This window comes from Osmia lignaria, chromosome 9, assembly GCF_051020975.1.
Source record: "Osmia lignaria lignaria isolate PbOS001 chromosome 9, iyOsmLign1, whole genome shotgun sequence".
Taxonomy (NCBI): domain Eukaryota; kingdom Metazoa; phylum Arthropoda; class Insecta; order Hymenoptera; family Megachilidae; genus Osmia; species Osmia lignaria.
The window spans coordinates 14,545,630-14,566,746 of record NC_135040.1 but is presented as its reverse complement, the minus strand read 5'-3'; the positions used below and the strand labels follow the sequence as shown (position 1 = coordinate 14,566,746).

General features: G+C 39.5%; 2 protein-coding genes and 3 non-coding genes across 17 annotated transcripts in view; 4 read left to right on the top strand and 1 right to left on the bottom strand.

The window, feature by feature from the left end:
- Positions 1-7,035: 7,035 nt before the first annotated feature.
- Positions 7,036-21,117, bottom strand: part of fry (microtubule binding protein furry) — a 26,434-nt gene continuing 12,352 nt past the window's right edge. For 8 of the 13 annotated variants that reach the window (XM_034320895.2, XM_076690121.1, XM_076690125.1 and 5 more), the window contains 26 exons: positions 18,485-18,694; positions 17,252-17,388; positions 16,312-16,416; positions 16,106-16,240; positions 15,761-16,029; positions 15,562-15,688; positions 15,292-15,482; positions 14,571-15,208; positions 14,329-14,494; positions 13,950-14,259; positions 13,562-13,865; positions 12,992-13,500; positions 12,613-12,921; positions 12,351-12,519; positions 11,738-11,910; positions 11,596-11,670; positions 10,793-10,966; positions 10,577-10,714; positions 10,317-10,498; positions 10,058-10,250; positions 9,731-9,988; positions 9,104-9,605; positions 8,301-9,003; positions 8,090-8,221; positions 7,832-8,028; positions 7,036-7,766 (listed from right to left, as the gene is read on the bottom strand). In XM_034320895.2, the coding sequence (XP_034176786.1) occupies positions 8,840-9,003; positions 9,104-9,605; positions 9,731-9,988; positions 10,058-10,250; positions 10,317-10,498; positions 10,577-10,714; positions 10,793-10,966; positions 11,596-11,670; positions 11,738-11,910; positions 12,351-12,519; positions 12,613-12,921; positions 12,992-13,500; positions 13,562-13,865; positions 13,950-14,259; positions 14,329-14,494; positions 14,571-15,208; positions 15,292-15,482; positions 15,562-15,688; positions 15,761-16,029; positions 16,106-16,240; positions 16,312-16,416; positions 17,252-17,388; positions 18,485-18,694 (5,438 nt within the window). In that variant the 3' untranslated portion in view covers positions 7,036-7,766; positions 7,832-8,028; positions 8,090-8,221; positions 8,301-8,839. The remainder of the gene's footprint in view (positions 7,767-7,831; positions 8,029-8,089; positions 8,222-8,300; positions 9,004-9,103; positions 9,606-9,730; positions 9,989-10,057; positions 10,251-10,316; positions 10,499-10,576; positions 10,715-10,792; positions 10,967-11,595; positions 11,671-11,737; positions 11,911-12,350; positions 12,520-12,612; positions 12,922-12,991; positions 13,501-13,561; positions 13,866-13,949; positions 14,260-14,328; positions 14,495-14,570; positions 15,209-15,291; positions 15,483-15,561; positions 15,689-15,760; positions 16,030-16,105; positions 16,241-16,311; positions 16,417-17,251; positions 17,389-18,484; positions 18,695-21,117) is intronic. The other 5 variants (XM_076690123.1, XM_076690122.1, XM_034320978.2 and 2 more) reach the window with 5 other exon arrangements.
- TRNAA-AGC (transfer RNA alanine (anticodon AGC)) lies at positions 16,500-16,572 on the top strand. Its single transcript has one exon. It is a non-coding gene; the product is annotated as a tRNA-Ala (tRNA).
- On the top strand, positions 16,846-16,918 carry TRNAA-AGC (transfer RNA alanine (anticodon AGC)). Its single transcript has one exon. It is a non-coding gene; the product is annotated as a tRNA-Ala (tRNA).
- On the top strand, positions 16,996-17,068 carry TRNAA-AGC (transfer RNA alanine (anticodon AGC)). Its single transcript has one exon. It is a non-coding gene; the product is annotated as a tRNA-Ala (tRNA).
- LOC117602828 (thyrotropin-releasing hormone receptor) overlaps positions 18,689-21,117 on the top strand; it is a 3,470-nt gene continuing 1,041 nt past the window's right edge. The window contains exons 1-2 of the mRNA XM_034321326.2: positions 18,689-20,800; positions 20,884-21,097. Of these exons, the coding sequence (XP_034177217.2) occupies positions 19,973-20,800; positions 20,884-21,097 (1,042 nt within the window). The 5' untranslated portion in view covers positions 18,689-19,972. The remainder of the gene's footprint in view (positions 20,801-20,883; positions 21,098-21,117) is intronic.

Here is a 21,117-nt window from a genome sequence, read left to right as displayed (position 1 = left end):
GTTATGTTTCCCTGAAACCGAGAAAGATGATAAAAGATAGAACGGGAAGGATTTAATTGATTGCCTCCAGCAAAAGCACGGAGAGAAGTACGTGCTGGAGAATGAAAGACACGGGATGAAGAAGATGACAAGATTCGGAAGATCTTGGCAACGAGCCAGACGAGATTTTCAGCCGTCTACGTGTACTTCCAACTTTCATTTCACTCCTCTTCTAGCCACCGTACACGTCCTCTAGGACCTAGGGTGCAACGACACCGGTAGATGACAATTTTCTATTTACAGTACATGAGTCATTACGCGAATACTCGTTCTATGCGAATAATTTGCACCTTACTTGTTCGTACCAGTACTCGAGACTTTAAGGGTAGTAACTAAAGATACACGCCGCCGTTCTCAAGTATTTGGATGAAGCGAAAAAAGGAAAAAGGCTATGAATTTTCATTTGCTTGTCAACGATTCACCAATGAAGTTAAGGAAGTTCATGATTCTTTGAAGACATTTAGTCAAACAGGAAGAAAAAAATAGAAGGGGTGAAAGAGTATCAAAAAGGAAGAAAAAAAAAAGTTCCAACCGGAACGACCCTTAATTTAGTTTCGGGTGCAAGAGATTAACAGAGGGTGGGGACGTTCGTGGAAGTGCTTCAACGAGGGGAGAACACTGTCGTGAAGCACGTTGGTTCATGTTTAGAGGAATGTCTTTGGGTATAAAGGGAGACAGTTCCTTCCGGAGACAGCGAGCAGCCGCCTGTTTCACCTCTCTCACCCCCCACCGATTTGTTCCCTTTCTCTACAACCATCTCGTTTTTCTACCTCACACTTTTTGCCACTTGTTTCCTATTAACCCATTAAGCAATAATTTCATTTGCAATTTAGGTAGTTCAAGTATTTAAGCTCTAACTCTTTAACGTTTGAATCTAGCAGGGGTGCAGACGAATTCGATAGATAAACCTTTGCGGGACCAGGGAGTAATTACATTGAATTTGAGAAGAAAAAGGTATAGTAATTCCGAGATTAATTGCGCGCGGATAAGAGCGGGTTGAAGCTGGCTTCGCAGGTGGCTTCACAGGCATGCAAATCTGAAAAAGGGTCACGCACACGAGCACGTGCTCGCATTTTGCGAAACCTCTATACAAAAGCGCAGGCGATCAGCTGGCTGCTGTATTCTCTCTTCCTTCCCCTCTTATCTCTCCTTCAGCGGCGAGAAAAAGGGATAAAAATGAGCATACCACCCCCTTCGTCCGCACCCGCATCCTGTACAAGCACGGTGCTGCTGCTCTCGTAAAAACCGGCCCGTCGGTTTCCATTCAAAATGCGCGAGTCACGAGGGCTCATTCACAAAATTTCACGACGAAATCCTACACTCGGGCCTGACCGTCTGCGATCTTGATCGAGACGTACAGAGAGTGACGGAGACCGAGGTATTCCTTTTTCGTTCAAGTCTCTCTCGTTTGACGGATTACATTCACGTGGTTTTGTCTTTTTCTTTTTACCAGTTAAAAAAACACACACACACTCGCTGACGGTTTGTAATGACGTGCACAATGCATTTAAATTCGTACCGGTACGGCTACTGGAATGTACATTCAACAAGTAATCAGCTGACCGTAAGTGCAATCAACTTTAAACGCTGCATAGAATAATTACCATTCTTAATTACACGAGCATTAATATCCTATTCATTTTGAATTATGCATCTACAATTTTTGCCACGCATCAAGACAATGTAATTCATCAAAATAGTTGAATGACATTCATAGAAAGACATGTCTATTGGGTGACAGCGGTATGGTTAATGACCAAGGAGATTATTGCTCGTTTGAAAACTGGAGAATGTTGATGACTTCCGTCCCTGACGTCGTCTATCGGATGTATCGGGATGCAAAAACCCCTCCCGAAACGGACCGTTATTTTATCGCTGACATCGTTTTACCTTTATTCGATAAAACGTCTGCTTTCCGAATGGATACATCTCCCGTTGCAGTAGGTGGTTCCTCTATTGCCTTGTGTACAGACCACGTGTGTGTCACCCTGATCCTCCCTGGTTGATTCTCTTTCTTCAATTTCCATCGTCCAGACGGCTTCAAGGAGGAGATGAAAAAATGAAGGGGACGGAAGAAGAGGAAGTGGACTAGACGATGAGGGGGCTGAGGTCGTAGTCCTGAACAGTTCGCTGATGGATTCATGGAATTCTTCCTCTGTACTCTCTATGCTTTCGATCGGTTTGTCAATGACAACAATTTGTTTAAAATTGGTTTCGTTGTCACACCTCAATCAAAAAGCAATCATCAGCTCCACTTACATAACACAAGATGCACTCCTTAAAATCAAAAATTAATTCTATTTGAATATTTCCATAAATGAGTTAATAGTTCATGCTATTGTAATGTCATTAAAATGGCAATATTTTGAAAGGTCCTAACCGGTGATGGTGTCCCCCACTTAGAAATTTGTCCGTGGAAAAGCTGCAGGAGGGGTTAAAGGATAGGAGGGTCGCAGACACAGAGTCACCAGCCGCAACGGGCACGCGACCGACACGCGCCCTTCTTCCATCTCTTTCCTTCCTATCTCCCCTTTTTTTCCTGCGCTTCTTTTTCCATCGCAGCTTCCCTTTGCGAGCACATGCATTCATCTCCTACACGTGATCATCTTGAGTCTACGCCTTCGTATAGGACGGAAAGCCTGCTGGTATACCGTGTGATTTATAAGATATCAGAACCTGGAAATTAGTCGTGGAAATTGTTTACTACCGTTGTAAAATAAATAACTATGAATTTAATAATAAAATGACAAGGTGTCCCATGTCTTATGAATGAAAGTACTCGAATGCACTGTTCTGATACATTGAATTGTTGAAGTTCATTCATGAATCTGGCTGGTTCTGATGTCGTAAAAAAATGTGTATACCTCTTCAAGTGAACTTTCGTGTCTGCACGAACACGTGGATGCCCATTCAGATTTCTAGTGGCCCATTGAAGAATCTAGGCACAAGTAGTCATCGACTACATTATCTCAACCCTGTTAAGTCATTTCCGCAGTAATTAATGTCGTACCGTGGGAAGCATTGAAATCTCCTCCTCCAACGTTTGCAACCTGAAGAAGAAATGAATTAATGAAGCAAGTATATGTCGAGGAAGTGCCCTACGTTTGGCATTGTTCGTGATCGTTATTGCATACAGATTTCGAGAGGAATGATTAAGGTCGATAAAGACGAAAATGCGATCTGTTGTAACGAGGGAAATCGGACATCTCTAAGTATAGCACGTATTTGCATGCGGATCAGGGACGAATCAGACTGGGTTGCCAAGCTGCTACAAAGTGGCAGCAAACTTCACAAGACCCATATTATCAAATTTTTTACTTCACTTTCAAATGATATCAGTGGGTTGCGATGTAACATTCTACTGGATAAATAATGATCATTTTAAATCATGTACTTTGATAATGATTGCGAACTTGGCAATGCCCTGAAAGAAGCGCCAATGTTGCAAAACGAGATTCCTTCATACAGAAACATCGGTGTCAACATTTTTTCCTGTCGCAATGAAATTTAATAATTTGTAATCCTTTACAATAGCGTGATATTTCAAATCAGACGGATTGTTTGATGTTTTCAGAGAATCACGTCAGATTTGCCAACAAGGAAAATAAGAGCTGCGCCAAGATCGTTTAACGACACCTTTATGTAATCCACCTCGAGTGGCGTTAGTGACAGAAATGATTCTTATCCTGTTTGTAAACATTCAAACAATGTGTTAAAAAAGAGAGAGGGGGGGGCCCGATATATTTAAAAACGACAGATGAAAATTTATTTCATCGGGATAAATTTGAAGTGTAAAATAAATAATGTTGCAGGTGAACGGTGATAGACGGACGGCCATCAAAGGGTGGCATCGGTGATCCGTGTGACGCAGAACGGCTTGAACGTATACCGAGGATACTCTTGCCTTAGCTTGAATCCTTCAAATCGAAACTATGAAGGTTTTGCAAACTGCTGGCCAATCACCAACCATTAAAGCGCATATAATTAAGAGGATGCGATGTTTTGGCATCGTCGGCCAGCGGTTATAGATCGCCGGCTTCATTTAATCGTCGTCGTTTCAATTATTTTTCTGGCTACCTGTCGTCAGAAGAGCGTGGATCCGTAGATCCGGTCGATGCCAATGATCGAAAAATAGATCCGAGCGCAACCTGTTCGAAATAGCCGGCTTGAAACCTGTAACATACGTTATCTGATCTGTGTGCGTTGCTAATGTCATCCTGTTCGAACATATAGATCGTTATTCGAATACCTAAGTCGTGGATCGGTATTCAAATGCAAAAGGTGACGCCAGTCAAATGACTCGTGACGAATGGGTTGACCATTCTATCAATAGGTAAAAAAGGAACTTTGACCGATAAGCAAGCTACCGTAACAAAAGCTCGGAAAGGTAATAATTCAGCGATGATCGAACAAGGTACCGTATGTCCCGGAGGTGGTGTACTCCCCCTGTAAGATTCGCGGGGGCACACGGAGATCATGCTCGAAGGTGTCTAAGCTAAAGGGGAAGGAAATCTAATTATAGAAGTCGTTGTACCGCGTGCTGAAAGTGGTGGAGGGTGTGAGTACGGGTGCACGAATGAGAATCGGTTGCATTGGGCGGTCATAAAATGCAGGCTGCATCCGCTCGGCGCAGATGTACTTGGAACGGAGCACCAGTACCACGACGAGACCAAAAGGATCTCTCGTTTCGGGGCTTCTGTGGCCTACCAGATATATCGAGGACAATGAACTTGGAAGTGTATACCATAGAAACAGATTCCACGGATTCCTCTACGACGGCGGATCGATCGCAAAAGTAGCCGCGGAGTGATTCGTTGCTCTAAACCCAACGCGATCGTGACCGTTTCCAGACCATCCGATATGTACCATTTAAATTTCAAATTCTCGAAACAGTTTAAAAGAATTTAGACATGTTTATTACCCTGGTATCGTTGAGCGTGTGGAAACAAATGCAATTTAGTGAAATTAACCATCCCCTATCAGAGAGGCTACACAGAGAAATAAGTACATTCTTGAACTGAAGGGAATGGGTATCTCGAATAAGTAGAATATAATGTCGAACTGGAAATGGATAGGTACCTGGTTATTAACAGAAGGGTTAATAAGGGCATCAACTCGGTTTCCTAGGCATATCGTACAGGTTCATTCGTTACACCGTTCATTCATACAGGAGCCATGTGGTTAACTGGGTAATCCATCCTCCGGTACTTCCTGTCCTTTACAATGATAAAGAAGTGATTAAACTTTACTAGAGATTCGTGTCGTTAACATTACAAATTACAGAATTGATTAACTTACACGTTTTCCAATCTTTATATATTTAAATGAAACATAGTAATATTTTATTCTTATTGCAATATTTTACTTAAGAATAATGATTGGTCACCCGGCTGGTGCACCAGCTGTGACATTTCGCGCACGATCGACTCGTGCCGTTTGGACCCTGATTATTATTGTTTCCTCTTCTTTTCTTTTTCTTTCTCTGAAAGTAACCGCGCGTGTGCCCATGGCGTGGCCATGTAAGGGCTAGGCGGGGGTGCTGGTTGCTAATTTTAGTACGTCTCCAGGGTTCCTGGGGTCGTCGGCGAATCGGCAGCTGGTGATTCAAGACGTAGCTTTGCACGTGGGTAACGTGTCTCACCGTTCACGCGCAACGGACCATCCCCCTTCTTGTTTCTCTTCTCGAAGGAGGTCGACGTGTCCACTCGGTTCTCTCCAGATGTGTCTTTAGGTCTAAACGTTACCCGATATCACACCCGTTACCAAATCATTTCCACTTCGAGGTCTGAACCGTAACGAAACGAATAGGCTCTCCCAAGTCCAAATGTTGGGGGTCTCCTCCTCTTTATATCCTTAGTCAAAATAGACCTATATCGCACTCCAATGTCACTCGTCCCTGAAATCAACGTAAAAGTGTTAAATATTTGAATTCACCACTTTGATCTTTCGGATGCCAGAGTCTCGTCAGAAATGCTTATCTGGAAAATCAAAGGATGGGTGGAGAGAAGAGGAACGGAAAAGGAAGAGGAAGGAACGCGTGTGTCTCTCTGAGAAGGAACTAAAGGGGAAAGAAGGATAGGTAAACGAGATCTGGTGGCGGCTGGTGCAGCGGATGTTTGAAGCTGCTGAAAGTAAGGCGGTGGTTCCTTTCGCGTCTCTTTCTCCGTCTTTCCTGCTGCGTTTCCTTCATCAGTTAGCCGCGATCGCGGCAAAACACGGTCCGCGTAGGAAGCACCTCGGCGGATGTGATGTTTAGGACAAAGTCCGGACAAAAAATCTTCATCGTATAAATAGGCAACGGTGGTTGCCTCTACCGCCTATTGCCGGTTAACTTTTGACCCACATATTTTCCATTGATTGTTTGTGGAAGCTCGTACTCCTTTTCGGTACCGATGCAGTTCCAAATGTATTCCTTATTTCAGAAAAATATCAACAATTGCAAGAATCGTTGTAATGTATCCCTTGTCCTGAAATTTGGCTACTAACGGAGCTTTTAAATGCCTTGGTAACATGATCACCGTAAAGAACTGCACTTGTTGACCTGTTTTCACTTGGGTTTCAACCTGCTGGGTCAAAGGAAACTATAGAAAACACTTCTCTCCACAAAGCATAAGATTACACCCCTTAGAATACGGGAAATTCAACTAATTTTTATAAATAGTCATTCTTGCTGTCATCAGCATACGTTAAGATATTACACAAAAGTCAATTGTTTAAAATCAATCAAAGATATATATATATATTGATTTATCAAATATAACATAAGTATTAACAAAGTATACGGTTCAGTTTAGTGAAAGCAAAAGCGTAAACGATGCGTGGATCTAGTCAGATATGCTCGACACGTGGTTGTCGATATCCCAGGCTCCTGCCGAGAAACACAGACCTCCCAGTGTCATTCGACCACCATGTGCACGAGAGCTCGGCGAAGTCTTTGTTAGGTTTTGAAATTGTCTTTTATTTGTCGTCGGTATCACCGAAACCGAATGACGTTGAAAAAAAAAAAAAAAAAAGAAGAAAAACAAAATGTAACCGTCCGAAAGACCAACGCACCGTTTACACCTCCTCGATGTACTCGATGGAAATTTAAATAGATTCCTTAGGAGCGACAAGTGTGTGGTATATACTCCGCAGGAGAGAACAGTTAAAATTACCTATTAGATTTTGGAAAAAAATGTTAACCCTTTGCCTTATTGTTGCGATACATGTGTAGCACAGAATTTACAACTGGAATTGAATTTTAAGTTTAGCAATGTGACGAATACGTGACCGCAGTCATCAAGGTGTTGCGCAAAGGGTTAATAAAGTAACGAGCAATATGCAAGGGTTGCTGAAAACAACCGGTGCACTAGGTATGTTTTCCTTCAATGCTGCTAAGAGCCGCTATCACCTGCTCCTATTGCTTGACCAATTGAAGTAAACGCACGTCTGGTGTTCAGCCAGTACACCAGGCGTGAGCCGAATCCGACACCCTTACTTTTACGACATTTTAGCGACGCATATGCTTCCTAAGAGTCTCGTTACTGTTTACAACGATTTGCATGTTTAAACGTAAATCCAATTGGCATCGGCACAGCGCGTCTAGTTTGCGAATGAATGATAACGTATCAGAAGGTAAATGTCTTAAACATCATCGTTTTCATATCCAAAATATCGTAGAGCCATTTGGGTCTGAAGATAATGTTCAGATCGTGTAAAAATTGATGTCCCTCGAAACAGTACGTGACCTATGAATATACATAAGATGTGTTAGTAAAATTGTTTGAATGTTAATATAATGAAAATGACTAACATCGACAGGAAAATGAGATGGATAAATTTTGCTTGTTGCAACATAAAAGAACACGGAAACTGTGACTTGAGGTTCAGGATACGCTGGTGTAGGCACGCTCCAAAGAACTTGGTACGTATAAAATTCTGTACTATATTTACGTGTAAGACGCATAAAAGACACATAAAACATCCAGTCTTTCAATGCCTATAGAAACACTATATAAAAATATGTATATATAAATATTGACTATAAACAAAAACTCAATACAATTCATACCGGTAATGAATTCCATGACTTCATTTCTGCAATTACACTCTTTTCACCGTTTCGCGGGTTAAAACTCCCACACGTGGGCCACTCATTTCCAAAGTAGCCCATTTCCCGTGTATTACCATCAGATGGAGCTTCCTATATTGAATTTTTTTATATGTAAATATTAAGATTTTGTATTTAAATGATAGTAAATGATAGAATTTTGCTTACAGACCATGTTATCAATAATCTTCAATGCACTGAAAACTGATTGAGTGACGAATCTTCTAACGAACTCTGTTGAACTACGATAATGCTGGTAGGGATGATCAGGGCGTTCAGGGCGAATATTAAATACAGAGCGGCTACTAGCTAACATTGTCGGAAAACGTGAATAATTTCAGAAATAACGAATAATTTTGAGCTTTCGAATATTTATTTTGCCGAACTTACATATGTACGTTATTGCGCTCATGATAAAAAAAAGAGACGACAAAATCGTCGACATCATGCCTCCGCTCGTGCGTATTTTTCTAAATTTCTATGACGATTAGTTTGTGACGTTTACAAACTATTCGACTATGGATTAGCATCTATCGAAGGGGTGTTCAAATGATGCCAATCCGTAGCAGAACACTTTGTATACTTACATACATATGTCGTATACAAGGATACACGGATAAAACGCACGTACAGTTAAATTATACGAAGACTTTAGTTTAGACAAACAACTGCCTATAATACCATATATGTTATATTAAAACTCATGTCAAGTTAACAATCGTTTTTCGAGTTGCTACGATGATCGTGTTGAGATCGAGCTGCTTTCGTAGACGTTTCTAGGCCGGTAACAGCCCCCAAAACTTGGAATAAACTTTCCATTAGTCTACTAAATATTTCTGACATTTCGTCAGATTTTCGTGTAACCACAAAAATATCTATAACAGAGAATCAGGATTAATTTCATTTGTCTTTATCTTAATTATTAATTTTATCCATTTGAAAAATATTAGAGTATAATTGATGTTAATATATTACCAGATCTATCTTGTCCTAAGTATTTGCAGTACATATTAACAGCAGTCGTTACATCATCGTCATCGTGGAACGGATCTCCTGGCCACTGTGCTCTGTGCAGTCTTACAGCTTCAAGTGCAGGACACCATCGTGCGTTTCTAAGTAGCTCCGCGACTCTGGCAACTTCTTCGACAGCACCAGTGCCGGGCAAGGGACTAGGACTGGGTGTTGGAGTTGGTGTGCCTCTCTCGCTTTCTGTGCTTTCTTCCAGCGCTCTACTTAGAGCAATCTTCATATTCGCAATTTCTATTGATATATCTTGAAGCGGAATTTGTACGTTTTTTGCAGCATTCATAAGAGTACCTAGCATTTTATTTGAAGCCTCTATTAAAAGTAATAATTGGAGATGAAGTTTATAAAGCGCTTTCCCTAAATCTAAGAGCATCTCTTCAAGACCTGCCTCTGTGGTATGACCACCGCCTAATGCTTGAAGCTTTGCCGCTGCTTTTGCTGCTTCCAAGCACTGTAAACAATCGTGTATTAATAACAGATTATTATGCAACATAGACTTTTCAATTTGCTTTTGATCTTGGGAACACCTATTGAGAGCCGGAAGAAGCGGAAGAGCAAGATCTATTAATTACTTACTTCAGTAGCATGATCCTTCTTGTCGAGGAAAGTTTCAAGATGCTCTTGGATTTCTAACATCCCAAAACGTAATGATTCGTTTAATCGCTGATTTGCAAAAATAGCAATGGAAAACCAAATTAAAGGTGGCTCAGCTTTGGAACTAAGTAATTCGGCGTGACTAGATAAATGAGAACCTAATTGAGTGGCAGCAGGACTGCCATTACACAATAAGGCACTGGCTTCTCGTGTAATAGTGACGGATTTACTGCTTACGTCCTGATAGTAATAATAAAATAGTATTACAATCAATTCTAATAAAAAAAATTACACACATCACATGCTCACCCTTAGAATTCTGCTTAACAAGTGGAAAAAATCTAAGGTGTTATACAAAGATTGTGTGATCAGATTTTGAATTTGTTGCCGCCAAATTTCTTCTGCATCATCTCGTACAACCTGTCTGAATGGCATTAATGCCGATAGGTTTGGCGATGCGTTACAAGGCGTTACGTCACCTAAATCTCCCGCGCTCGAGCCACTGTAAATAAATTACAAATATAAATCAATTAAACATGGCTTTTATACGTTTCAATGAGAAACTTACGATGTGTCAGACCTTGTCGAAGAATCGTGGCGCGTACGGCTAGGTATGAGGGAAAGAGAGGATGGTGGGAACATTCCAGGAATATTGTTCGCTTCTTGTCCCGCTCCAGATCCACCGGGTACTTCGTCCAAAGGTGATTCTGAACCAGCTTCGTCATCAGATGATTCTTCCGCAACACCGCGCTATAATATTAATACATTACGGATCCAATTGTAAAGATTTCAGTCTTTACAATTAAATAGTAACTGTTACTTAATTACCCGACTAGTGTGTTTGCTAGATGATTGAGTTTTTTCACTTAAACTTTCCTCAAATTGCCTCAGACTTGGTTCTCTTTCTTCTCCTTCGCTAAGAGGACGTCGTCTTACTCCCCAGTTGAAATTGTCAGTACTCTCACCCTATCGAGGAATTAATGACATTTTTTTTTTTAATTGTTGAGTAGTGTTGGATTATAAATATTTAGTAAAGATACTTACTTCAACGCTTTCGCTCTCATACTCCAAGAAATCAAAGTCTTTAAATACACCAAACTGTTCGTCATCTCTTCTAGAACCTCCACTCAAATCGTTATTTGCACCTGACACTTCTTCCGTCGAAGAAGCCATGGATGATTGTCTTTCCATTAAATCTGAACTCTGACTGAATATCACCTGTATCACAAATATTTCTCTTAAGTCAACTAGAATAAAAAGCGACAAAACAGCAACAGGATCTTTATCTGACACGACGCTTCAGTTTCTTTGTTTGCTATATAACAATGCTGTGAATTTTTACTATTATTGTGCATTTATGTGATTAATACCGATTTCCGTTACGTATATCTGATTTTAATTTACATAGCAGCATTACTGCAATAATGCGCGTGTACATCATATTTTGATATGCCACTTTCCATACAATTAACATGCTACACAAAAATCTACTGCGCCTCAATAATCCTACGAAAAATGATAACGAACTTGTTTTGTTCCGAAAATTTTGTGCAAGTTAAATCATTTAAAGCATATTAAAGCGTGAATATATCTGTACTGGCAGGACATCACATATGAGTATAAACAGATGTTTTTTTTATTACTCTTGTGATAATAAGTGCAGACTGCATTTAAAGAAGCCTGTTACCTTGCTATATAATGTCATTGAACTAATGTGTTCATCCTAAAAAGGGGTACATAACCAGAGTCAGTTATAATAACAATGTTTTTCTACAGGAAAGCTAATGGACATAAATGTATAAACCAACATAAGTTTCTGAAAAAGATCTTAAGGCAAAGGAACTTACAGATGGGCTCTTTGGTAGTCCAACGCGTTGTCCACATGTTGTTAGAAGATTTACTAAGCATTCTCTAACACGACCCTAAACAGTAGATGTTGTTAGATATCACTTGTACATATTTTATATTATGTAACAATTTTTATTTTACCTGTGACATCCATGGCCTTTTCCAACCTGAAACAGCATTGCTGTCGGCTGGTGAAAGAGACAGTGAACACCGAGGAGAAGCAAGTGACTTTTCTTCAACGCCTTGTCGTATTAACCATCGTCTACCAATTACTGGTGTCTGAGATAAGTCAAACGTGAAATCCATAGTCCTTCCTATTTATAAGTATAACATATCAATTAAATTTTATAGTAAACATTTGTAGATAAAAATGTTCACCAATATTTTACCAACTGATACATTTACTTTTTAAAAAAATACATATTTATTTACCTGTTTTACAAATATATATTTAAAAGTTTTAAGAAGGCAGTGCAAACGGAACATTAAATAATCAAAACTTAGAAAAAAAATAAATAATTGGTAAAATTTCGGGTGTTTGCAAGCGAACAAATTTTAATTAAAAAAATAATAACTATGTATTTCTTGAACAATTTACAATTTATTGTTATTATTATTTTTATCGCAACCTGAACATCATCAGATAAGCAATCCATGCAGTGAGCGTGTTCCGCATTGTAAGAGGAAAAACAGAACTTAATAATTTTTAATGTCCACATTCATGCAATGTATATGATAAGGAATATTGTTTTACCGGGCAATTCTTTTTTGGTAAAGATCTCGGTATCGGTGAAGCTTGGATGCGGAGATGCTATTGAAGATTCCCAGGATGAACCGTGCACAGAAGTAGGTGGTGCTACTAATGTTGACGATCTCGTGACTACGAGCTTTAAAATTTTAAGGGCTTCCTTCCAATGAGGACCCTAACATTACATCATTACGTATCAACTAGTTATGAAAAATGTATACAAAAGATACATAATTAACTATCATTTGTAATCAATTTTTAATCATACCTCAACGTATTTTGAAATCACTCTGAGAAGTTCTGTGTTGATGGGTTGCGCAGCTTGTGAAGCTAGATCAACATAATGTAACATGCAGTGTATAATACTGAGCACAGGTAACGCGACACTTCCTGGACCTTTTTCAAGTACTTCCACAAGGAATGCAAGCATATTGAAACTGAGATGAGCATACGTGTCATATAAATATTTAACAACACATTTTGTCCACTGAAAACTTTCTTTACTGAAGGTGCGTCGACTATACAACGTCATGACAGTACCTAAATTCTCCAGTTTCTTTCCCTTCTCAGCACTTACCTATCAATGAAAATATTATAAATTTACAGTTTTTAGAGTATAAGATATTGATTGAACGTATAGTAATTACTTGTGCAATATTTTCAGCGCTTCTGATGCACAATTCATTAGCATCCTCATAGTTTAGAAGCATGTAAGGAAGTAGTGACACAACGTTCATTGGAAATGCGAGACTTTGAGTAGGGTCAACTACTGGTAAATCCAATAATGGGGTGAACTGAGATAACAAGGTTACAACTTGCTCGTACGTGTTTGGGCTGGTACAACCTTTCAATAATAGCGCATGCACACCAGGGAACGAATTCCATCTCAACTGTTGCTGTAATTTCTCAACTTTATCTCTGGCATCTGGTCGATCGAGTGGCAGTCTGTGCAGTACCCGACTGAGCAATCTCAATGCCAACAAAAATTCGTGTTCGTAATCTGATTCAAGCAATGACACCGATAACCAAAACAGTTGTGCTAAAATAGTCATTTTATCGTCTTGTGTCGCTGAGTCACCCAGTAATTTCAAAGACTGAGCTGATCTCGACCGGGATAGATTAGAATTTGGATATTTATTGCATCTGGTATCCAATTCTGTACAAATATATTATATGTTATAATTCATTTGTAAAAAATCATGTAGCTATTTACAAACCTTTTATTTCACTTGCTGTAGAATTACCAGCACTCGACTTTTTCATGCAGTAACTAACTGAATAACTGGTACTTCTTGTATGACCAGCTTGACTTAGGTGAGAAAACATGTGCGGACCAGTTGGATATCCGTTTCCTCCTCCTGGACTTCGTTTACCACCAATCAAACAACCCGAAGCTGGATCTTTATTATTTAAATTTGGAGTAGATTTAAATATTTCTTTCATAAAATCTAAAGGTCGGAAGTCAGATTCTAAGGAATCGACGGCTGCTTCAAGCGTCAGTAATAATTCTGTCACATAGCCCTATAAAGATATTTACAAGAACAAATTAGAATCGCCAAAAAAAAAGTAGTTACATTAATGAAGTAAAATAAATGCATTATGTACCTGCATGTCTTCTCCTTGTTCAGCGACAGTCTCTACCAACCTAGACAAAATGTCAGATAACATTCGAGATGTAATTGGAACTCGTAATGCTCTGAATACTTGAAGAGATCTCCCTGCATAATGCCTGGACGAACAAGATAAGCCTAATTGTAACGCAGTTTGTGCCCATCGTTGACTAACCAATGCATGGGGTAAAGAATCTCTGAAGACTCGCAAAACGTGTCGCAATAATACTGTTAGTTGTTCAGCACTGCGAACCCACCATACTTTGGCAGTCATATCTTCATAATTCCACAATGGTTGATTGATCCTATATTAAGAAAAAACTTGTTGTGTAAACCCTGTGAAAATATTCCTGTAAGCGAAGCTGCAAACATACCTAGACGCTAGGAAATTGATTAAAGATTTTATAACATCCTGGATTGGCATGTTTGGTCCTGGTTGAGGACCAACCCAATTATTTGCATCTTCTGGTGTAACGATGACAGGAGGCACTGTGGTTGACGATCCTGTTGTTTGCGGCCAATTGTTACATGTCCCCGAATCTACAGCATTAACATTGCCACGTTTCATTTATTAAATAAATAACAAAATAGAAGCAGAGAAATGTTAATTCCTCACCATATGCATGAGAATTCGAATAATCTTTATTGCTGTCCATAACTGATTGATTCACATGATTCATTGACATTGGAGGGGTTGACGTTGAGTTAGGAATAGGTGAATGAGTAGGTGTCCCGGTATTAGAGGATGGAAGTGGTGGTGGAGGAGGTGGTGGTGGTGGTGGTGGAGGTGCTGCATTAAATATAGATGATTCTGGTGGTGGCGGTGGCGGTGGAGGTGGTGGCGGAGGAGGAGGTGGAGGCGGAGGAGAAGAAGAGGGTGGCGGTGGTGAAGATGACGGAGGAGGAGTTGTAGGAGGTGGTGCTGGCGGTGGACCATAAAGGTAACTGTCAAATTCTGGATCAACCTCGGTGAAATTATGTTCGAGTATTGGCAAAGCTGGAGTAGAAAGGCCTAAGCCCAGCTGTTCTGTTTTCGATGCCAAGAGTACCCGGGCTACGCCAAGATGATCTCGATGATCCCCGAGAACAACCAATAGATTTAACAAAAGGCAACGACAGTGATCCCTTACGAGAGGTCTTGAATGATCCAAGCCAAGGAAAACTATATGTAACATTAGGGGAACATGGATGGCCCAGTCAAGTTGTATGCCGTCGACAACAACGTCGGTAAGTAGCATCACGGCGATGTTGCATCTGAAATTTAATGATACATTAAATTGTTAGCATCTTTGATATCCGCTTTATTGATAACAATTGATGAACAGAGGTTTCTTTACCTATGAAATCCACTTATAGGTTGCGAACTATCTGGAAGATATTCCGTAAGAGGAGCAAAGTATCCACCGTACTCAGGCATTGGTAAAGGATGTGGCTGTGGGATATCAAACTTTTCACCGCTGCAGGACATTTTTCCATTTACTCCCACGGGTCCATTACGTCCACCGTAACAAGATTCGTCGGTGATCAACTGTAATCAAACACACGACAGAAATGAAGAAAGCTGTAAAGTAATACAGGATATAAAGCTAATAAAAAAGTGAATATACTTCGGCTTCGGTCGTAGGAGTGGACAAATCGTCCGGAAGAACCGGCGGGCCGCTCGCAGTCCTTGTTTTTTCTGCCCTTGGGGTTTGAAATCCAGCAAGTGCTCGCAATGCGGTATCAGATTTTGAGCTACAGACACGTAAGGCTCATGAAGGAAACAAATTAACGAACAAATATCAGGGCGATCGATAGAAGACTTACCCGGTTTTAACGGGATCCTCTCCTGAGTGCCTTTTGGTATGAATGGTACCTTTTTCAACGCCTAGATCACGAGGAGGATTGCCAGGATCAGCGGCAGGAGCATCGCTATGAGAGGAAGCTTTTCTCATACTAGTTAATCTATAAAAAGGTGGAGTTTCTGTTCTTTCGATTAAGCAATTCAATGTTTCGACTGTCTGCAATTCGGTCATCATTTCATCTACTAAACGATCCGGACGGGCTCTAGCCAAATACAAAACCACACGTTTTGCCTGAAATATTCAATAAACATTAATACAATAAGAACCTGGATGACGACTGAAGGAATTATTCGTTAAGGATGCTTACATATGGAAGTAATTCTTGTGGTGCCATTCCTGAGACGATAATCAAATAGCGAATAATTACTTTCAGATTGTTAGGCCAACAACCACACAGAGTAGCCCAAAGTTCCTCCGTCTCTTTCGGATGCTCATCAGAGAACTGCGTAATATAATTTTTATTATTGTATAATTATTTAATTTTAAAAATTAATCATATTTGGTTCATGGTACCTTGGCAGTTATATAGAACAAGTTGTTCAACACCATTTCCGTTGCTTCAGCGCTACCCCAACCCTCTCTGCGGGCTCCTCCGCGGGACATGTCACTTGCATAGTACTGATTAAACAACCATTAAACTTAAGAATAATTACACTTGAAATAGGAAGCATAATTTCATTGTTAAAATAATATAAATCAAAGGGGGCGTAGCTCAGATGGTAGAGCGCTCGCTTAGCATGCGAGAGGTACCGGGATCGATACCCGGCGCCTCCAAACTGTTTTTTCTCATTTTACAAAAACCTTGTCAATATTTTTTTTGTTCTATAAAAGAGCGATATTAAGTAAACAAATGTAATACTTCCTCATTGCAAAACATGCTATCATAGCTTAGATTTTAAAAAAATATGTCTCCTATATGACTGACAAACAAGTAGTAAGCTCCTAGATCAGGCGTCTGACTTATCTTAAACTATACTACTGATATCATCTGCAAGAGAATCTTCCCCTATCAAAATAAAAGGGATTTTATTATGAAAAGGAATCAATGGGGGCGTAGCTCAGATGGTAGAGCGCTCGCTTAGCATGCGAGAGGTACCGGGATCGATGCCCGGCGCCTCCAAAATCTTTTTGAATCCTTTCACCAAATGTAGATCACATTGCACCTTCGCATTGACACTTGCATTTAATCAGATCGTGGGGGGCGTAGCTCAGATGGTAGAGCGCTCGCTTAGCATGCGAGAGGTACCGGGATCGATACCCGGCGCCTCCAATCCTTTTTTTTTGAAAGAATATAAAAACAAAATGATTCTTTTTTATTGTATGTACAAAGAAGGGTAGAACTGAGTGTCAATCATATTAATACTATTAAATCTATGTCAACATCAACATCATGGATATATGACAATGCTCGAGAAAGGAATAACAAAAATACTTATTGAGATTCAACAATTACCTGATAATAACTCAATGGATTAGAGGGTGGAGGTACATTGGGATCCACCAATTCCATGTTATGCAACCAAGGTAACAAATACTGAAGTAGCAACTGTCGGACCTCCCTTCTGGCTGTTTGAAATCTGTGTGTAATTTCTGAAAATCATAAAGAATAATGATGTATTAAACTGAGAAAAAATGTATTATGAAACGCGTGGCTTTGTACACTAATAATTACATTACTTTGATGAAATATTAGTTGAACTTAGGACACGTTTGCATTATGGTATTTAGGTCAGTTTCATTGCTATCTTTAAACGGATTGTTCATTTCGCGATTGAACTTATTTAAGTGTTGCTCGCAGCAGGCATTCATACTATTTAACAAGTTTATAATAAACAAAATTTTGTTCTTATTTTTTGATAAGCTCAATTTACGAATATGGTACTCCGACAAAATGATCTGTTTTAATACATGTAGAGGGTTGTCTGAATTCTGTACAGTAACATCATTTGTCATCGTTCATTAGAAGCGGGGCTTGAAATCGGCCTGTCAAAATGTATTTTCTATGCAAACATGCAAACTGGAGAAAGGGATATTAGGTTGAGTTATAAATGGATGAATTATTTCTAGCTGGCTGCTAGCAAAAGGTTCGACCTGTCCAATGTAGTCCAACTTACAAATGTTGCACTCTGTAAACATTGTTCGGTACACACGCCAATAGATGATTACACAAGTCATATTTATGCCTTCCTCGAATAATCATCACTCTATTTTAACCCTTTTCTGAATAGCTTATTCATCTTCATTAAGGATATCATCATTTGTGTAAAGAAAGTAGGAGTCCAATGGATTCACCTTGACCGAATAAGAGTTAATCAACAGGTAAATAGACCCCTCGTATAGGAAGATTAATAATGGACCTAATAAAAAACGTGTACGATTCCACTTACAATGGATGGATTATTGGAAGACTCAATGATCTAAATATAATACCATAAAATACCATCTCTTTCTTCTCATACTTTGTACAAAGTCAGAAAATAAAAAAAAATAAAAAAACGAATCATTCAATCACCTCAGATCATTCCTTTTCTGTTCTCCGAAACACCTGTACTTGTGAATGCAACAAAATCAATCAGAGATAAATGAAACAGTTCAATTAAGTGAACTGATAAAGCACAGTTATGTAAATACTAGCAAGTGTATCTTCAACTTCTAAAAGACATAATTTTAAAGAAAATAAGCTCACCACTGAACATAGGCATCGTCAGCTCCGGATGTAGCTGAGCGAGTTGACGAGAAAGATACATTTGATTGCGACAATAGGTGGTCGATAGAAGAACATCAAGAGTGCCACCCCTAATTGTACCACTTGAGGACATTCCACCGATGGGATTACTTTGTGGTCCTGCGGCAGAGGTGGCTGTGGTTGATGAACCGCCTACAGGATCATCCTGACCTAAAACAAGAAATGATAGAATTATAAAAATTGCAAATAATTTAAGTATCAATTATGCAAGTTATTGTAAGTGGATACAAAGTGTGAGTACAATCTTCCAACGTTAAATAAGAAGTTTCTTATTTTTTTCATATCGGGTCTTTCACGCAACCGACCAGAATTCATATACTGCCATGGTGCGCAGAAGCTAGATCCATTGGAGTTTATCAGGAACAGTTGCCGATGCACCATGCAGAAATAGTCGAGACGGCATCTCGAGGTATACCGTTTATCTTCATCATCTCTTATCGGGGACATTTTTCTTTCAAAAATAAGCTCTATTTAGTGTGAAGTTTCTATTACTGATAAAAGTTTTGAATAGAAACGATGCATGGCAAAAATTTTAAAATATTTAAACAAACGTTTTAATAAGTCTATTTCTATTCATAGCTTCTGCTGTTAAAATTACAAACAAGTGAATCACGTTGACGTTTCTTCATTATGGAATATTGATAAGTGATGAAAAATATAATAAAAATTGTTTGAAATATTTGTGTGAAGATATTAAAAATGATAAATGAAAAATGCACTTAAGTTTGTGAAACTCTAAACTGAACGTTCATTTGATGATGAAAATAGATGAAAGTCTCGCGGAATGTTCTAATTAAAAATGTCCAGAATTTAGCATTAGTGAAATCGTAAACGCATTTCTCCGAGGCTTGCAATAAAAGATGGACTTCTTTATCAACCTTTGAAGACGTCCAGAGAATTTGGCAACACTCCAGCACAGTTTTTCATAGAACGTTAAATAAACTTTGAACGTTTCTGTTCGTGGCATGAAATTTCCTCGATTGCTCAGAGAAGCCACTTATACGGTACGAGTATGAAAAAGTAAACAGATAAAATAGCGGTTGGAGAATCGGTAGAACTGTGAATTAAAACTATGTTATAATAACGAAACAAATAAAAGGATCACCTGTTGCAAGAATGATAAAACCTGAACAAGCAACAAGTATTCTAAAAAATTTTATGATTTTTTTACAGCCTACATTAACGAACTACTTTTGTTTTGATATCTCCCTATTGGAAATATTGGGTACCATTTTTTCTTGAGTCTTTACATAAAACAAAAGACATCAAGGCTACATGTTATATATGAACGATAAGAAACCCTTTCAGAGGATGAGTTTTATTTGGCGAAAAGAAAATATTTTCGTACGCAACACGTCATCGCGAACGCATCCTGCGTTTCAACTATAAAAATCGATGAATCCTCTTATTTGAGAGCACCTCATAAAAATGGCTCATACACAAAGAGACCTCGTGGAGTTCAACTTAACGGAGAACGTGTTACGTAGCGTCCAGTTATATTATACACCCATGCTCGTTTACTTCGGTTCTCTAGGAAATTGCCTCTCTGTGATAGTGTTCTTTGGAACGAAACTATGCCAATATTCGTCGAGCATCTATCTCGGCGCGTTAGCGATCAGCGACACAGGCTTCCTGGTATCCGTCTTCGTGGTCTGGTTGAATCTTGTAGAGGTCGGCCTGTTCAATCAACAGGGTTTCTGTCAATTTTTCATTTACTTAACCACCCTTTGCAGCTTCATGAGCGTTTGGCTCGTAGTGGCATTTACCATAGAGAGGTTTATAGCTGTTCAATATCCTCTCTATCGTCAATCAATGTGCACCGTGGCCAGGGCGAAAGCTGCGGTCACAATATTGACTACATTAGGTGTTGTTCTGTGCAGTCCAGTTTTATGGTTCTCAGCACCACGGCTACAGTACGGTAAAAATGGCAACGTGACCGAGTGCCATTTAGCTGAGGGGCTTGAATCATGGGCGATCGTTTATAACGTGATCGACACGGTGCTGACTTTCGCGATACCCTTCACCGTGATCATTATTCTGAACGTGTTGATTGCACGGGCTATCTATAGGCATATCAAAATTAGAAAATCTCTAACCAACGAGCCGAGTATCATGAAGGAGAAACAACCGCAAGCGCAAAGCTTCCGGAACAATCTGGCGCAGACCAAAATCACTAAGATGCTTCTCGTCGTCTCTAGCACTTTCCTGTGCTTTAATCTTCCAGCGTATGTCCTGAGGATTTATGCTTTCCTACATGTACGTGTCAGTAACTATTAGAAACAAATGAATTATTTCATGATTCGTACGAGCTGGTTGATATTGGATGTATAAAAATATAGTTTCAGAGGGAAAGCAACTTAAGCCAGGTACGATCACTGGAATTGGCGCAACAGGTTTGCAATTTGTTGTTCAATACCAACTTTGGGATTAATTTTATTCTGTATTGCGCGACGGGCCAGAATTTTCGAACAGCGATACGGTGCATGTTTTTAAAGCGATTTCGCAGAAAAAACACAGCTGTGATGCAGGTGTCGAATCACAGAATGCAAAATGGTGAGTTGTACCGTAGTTAA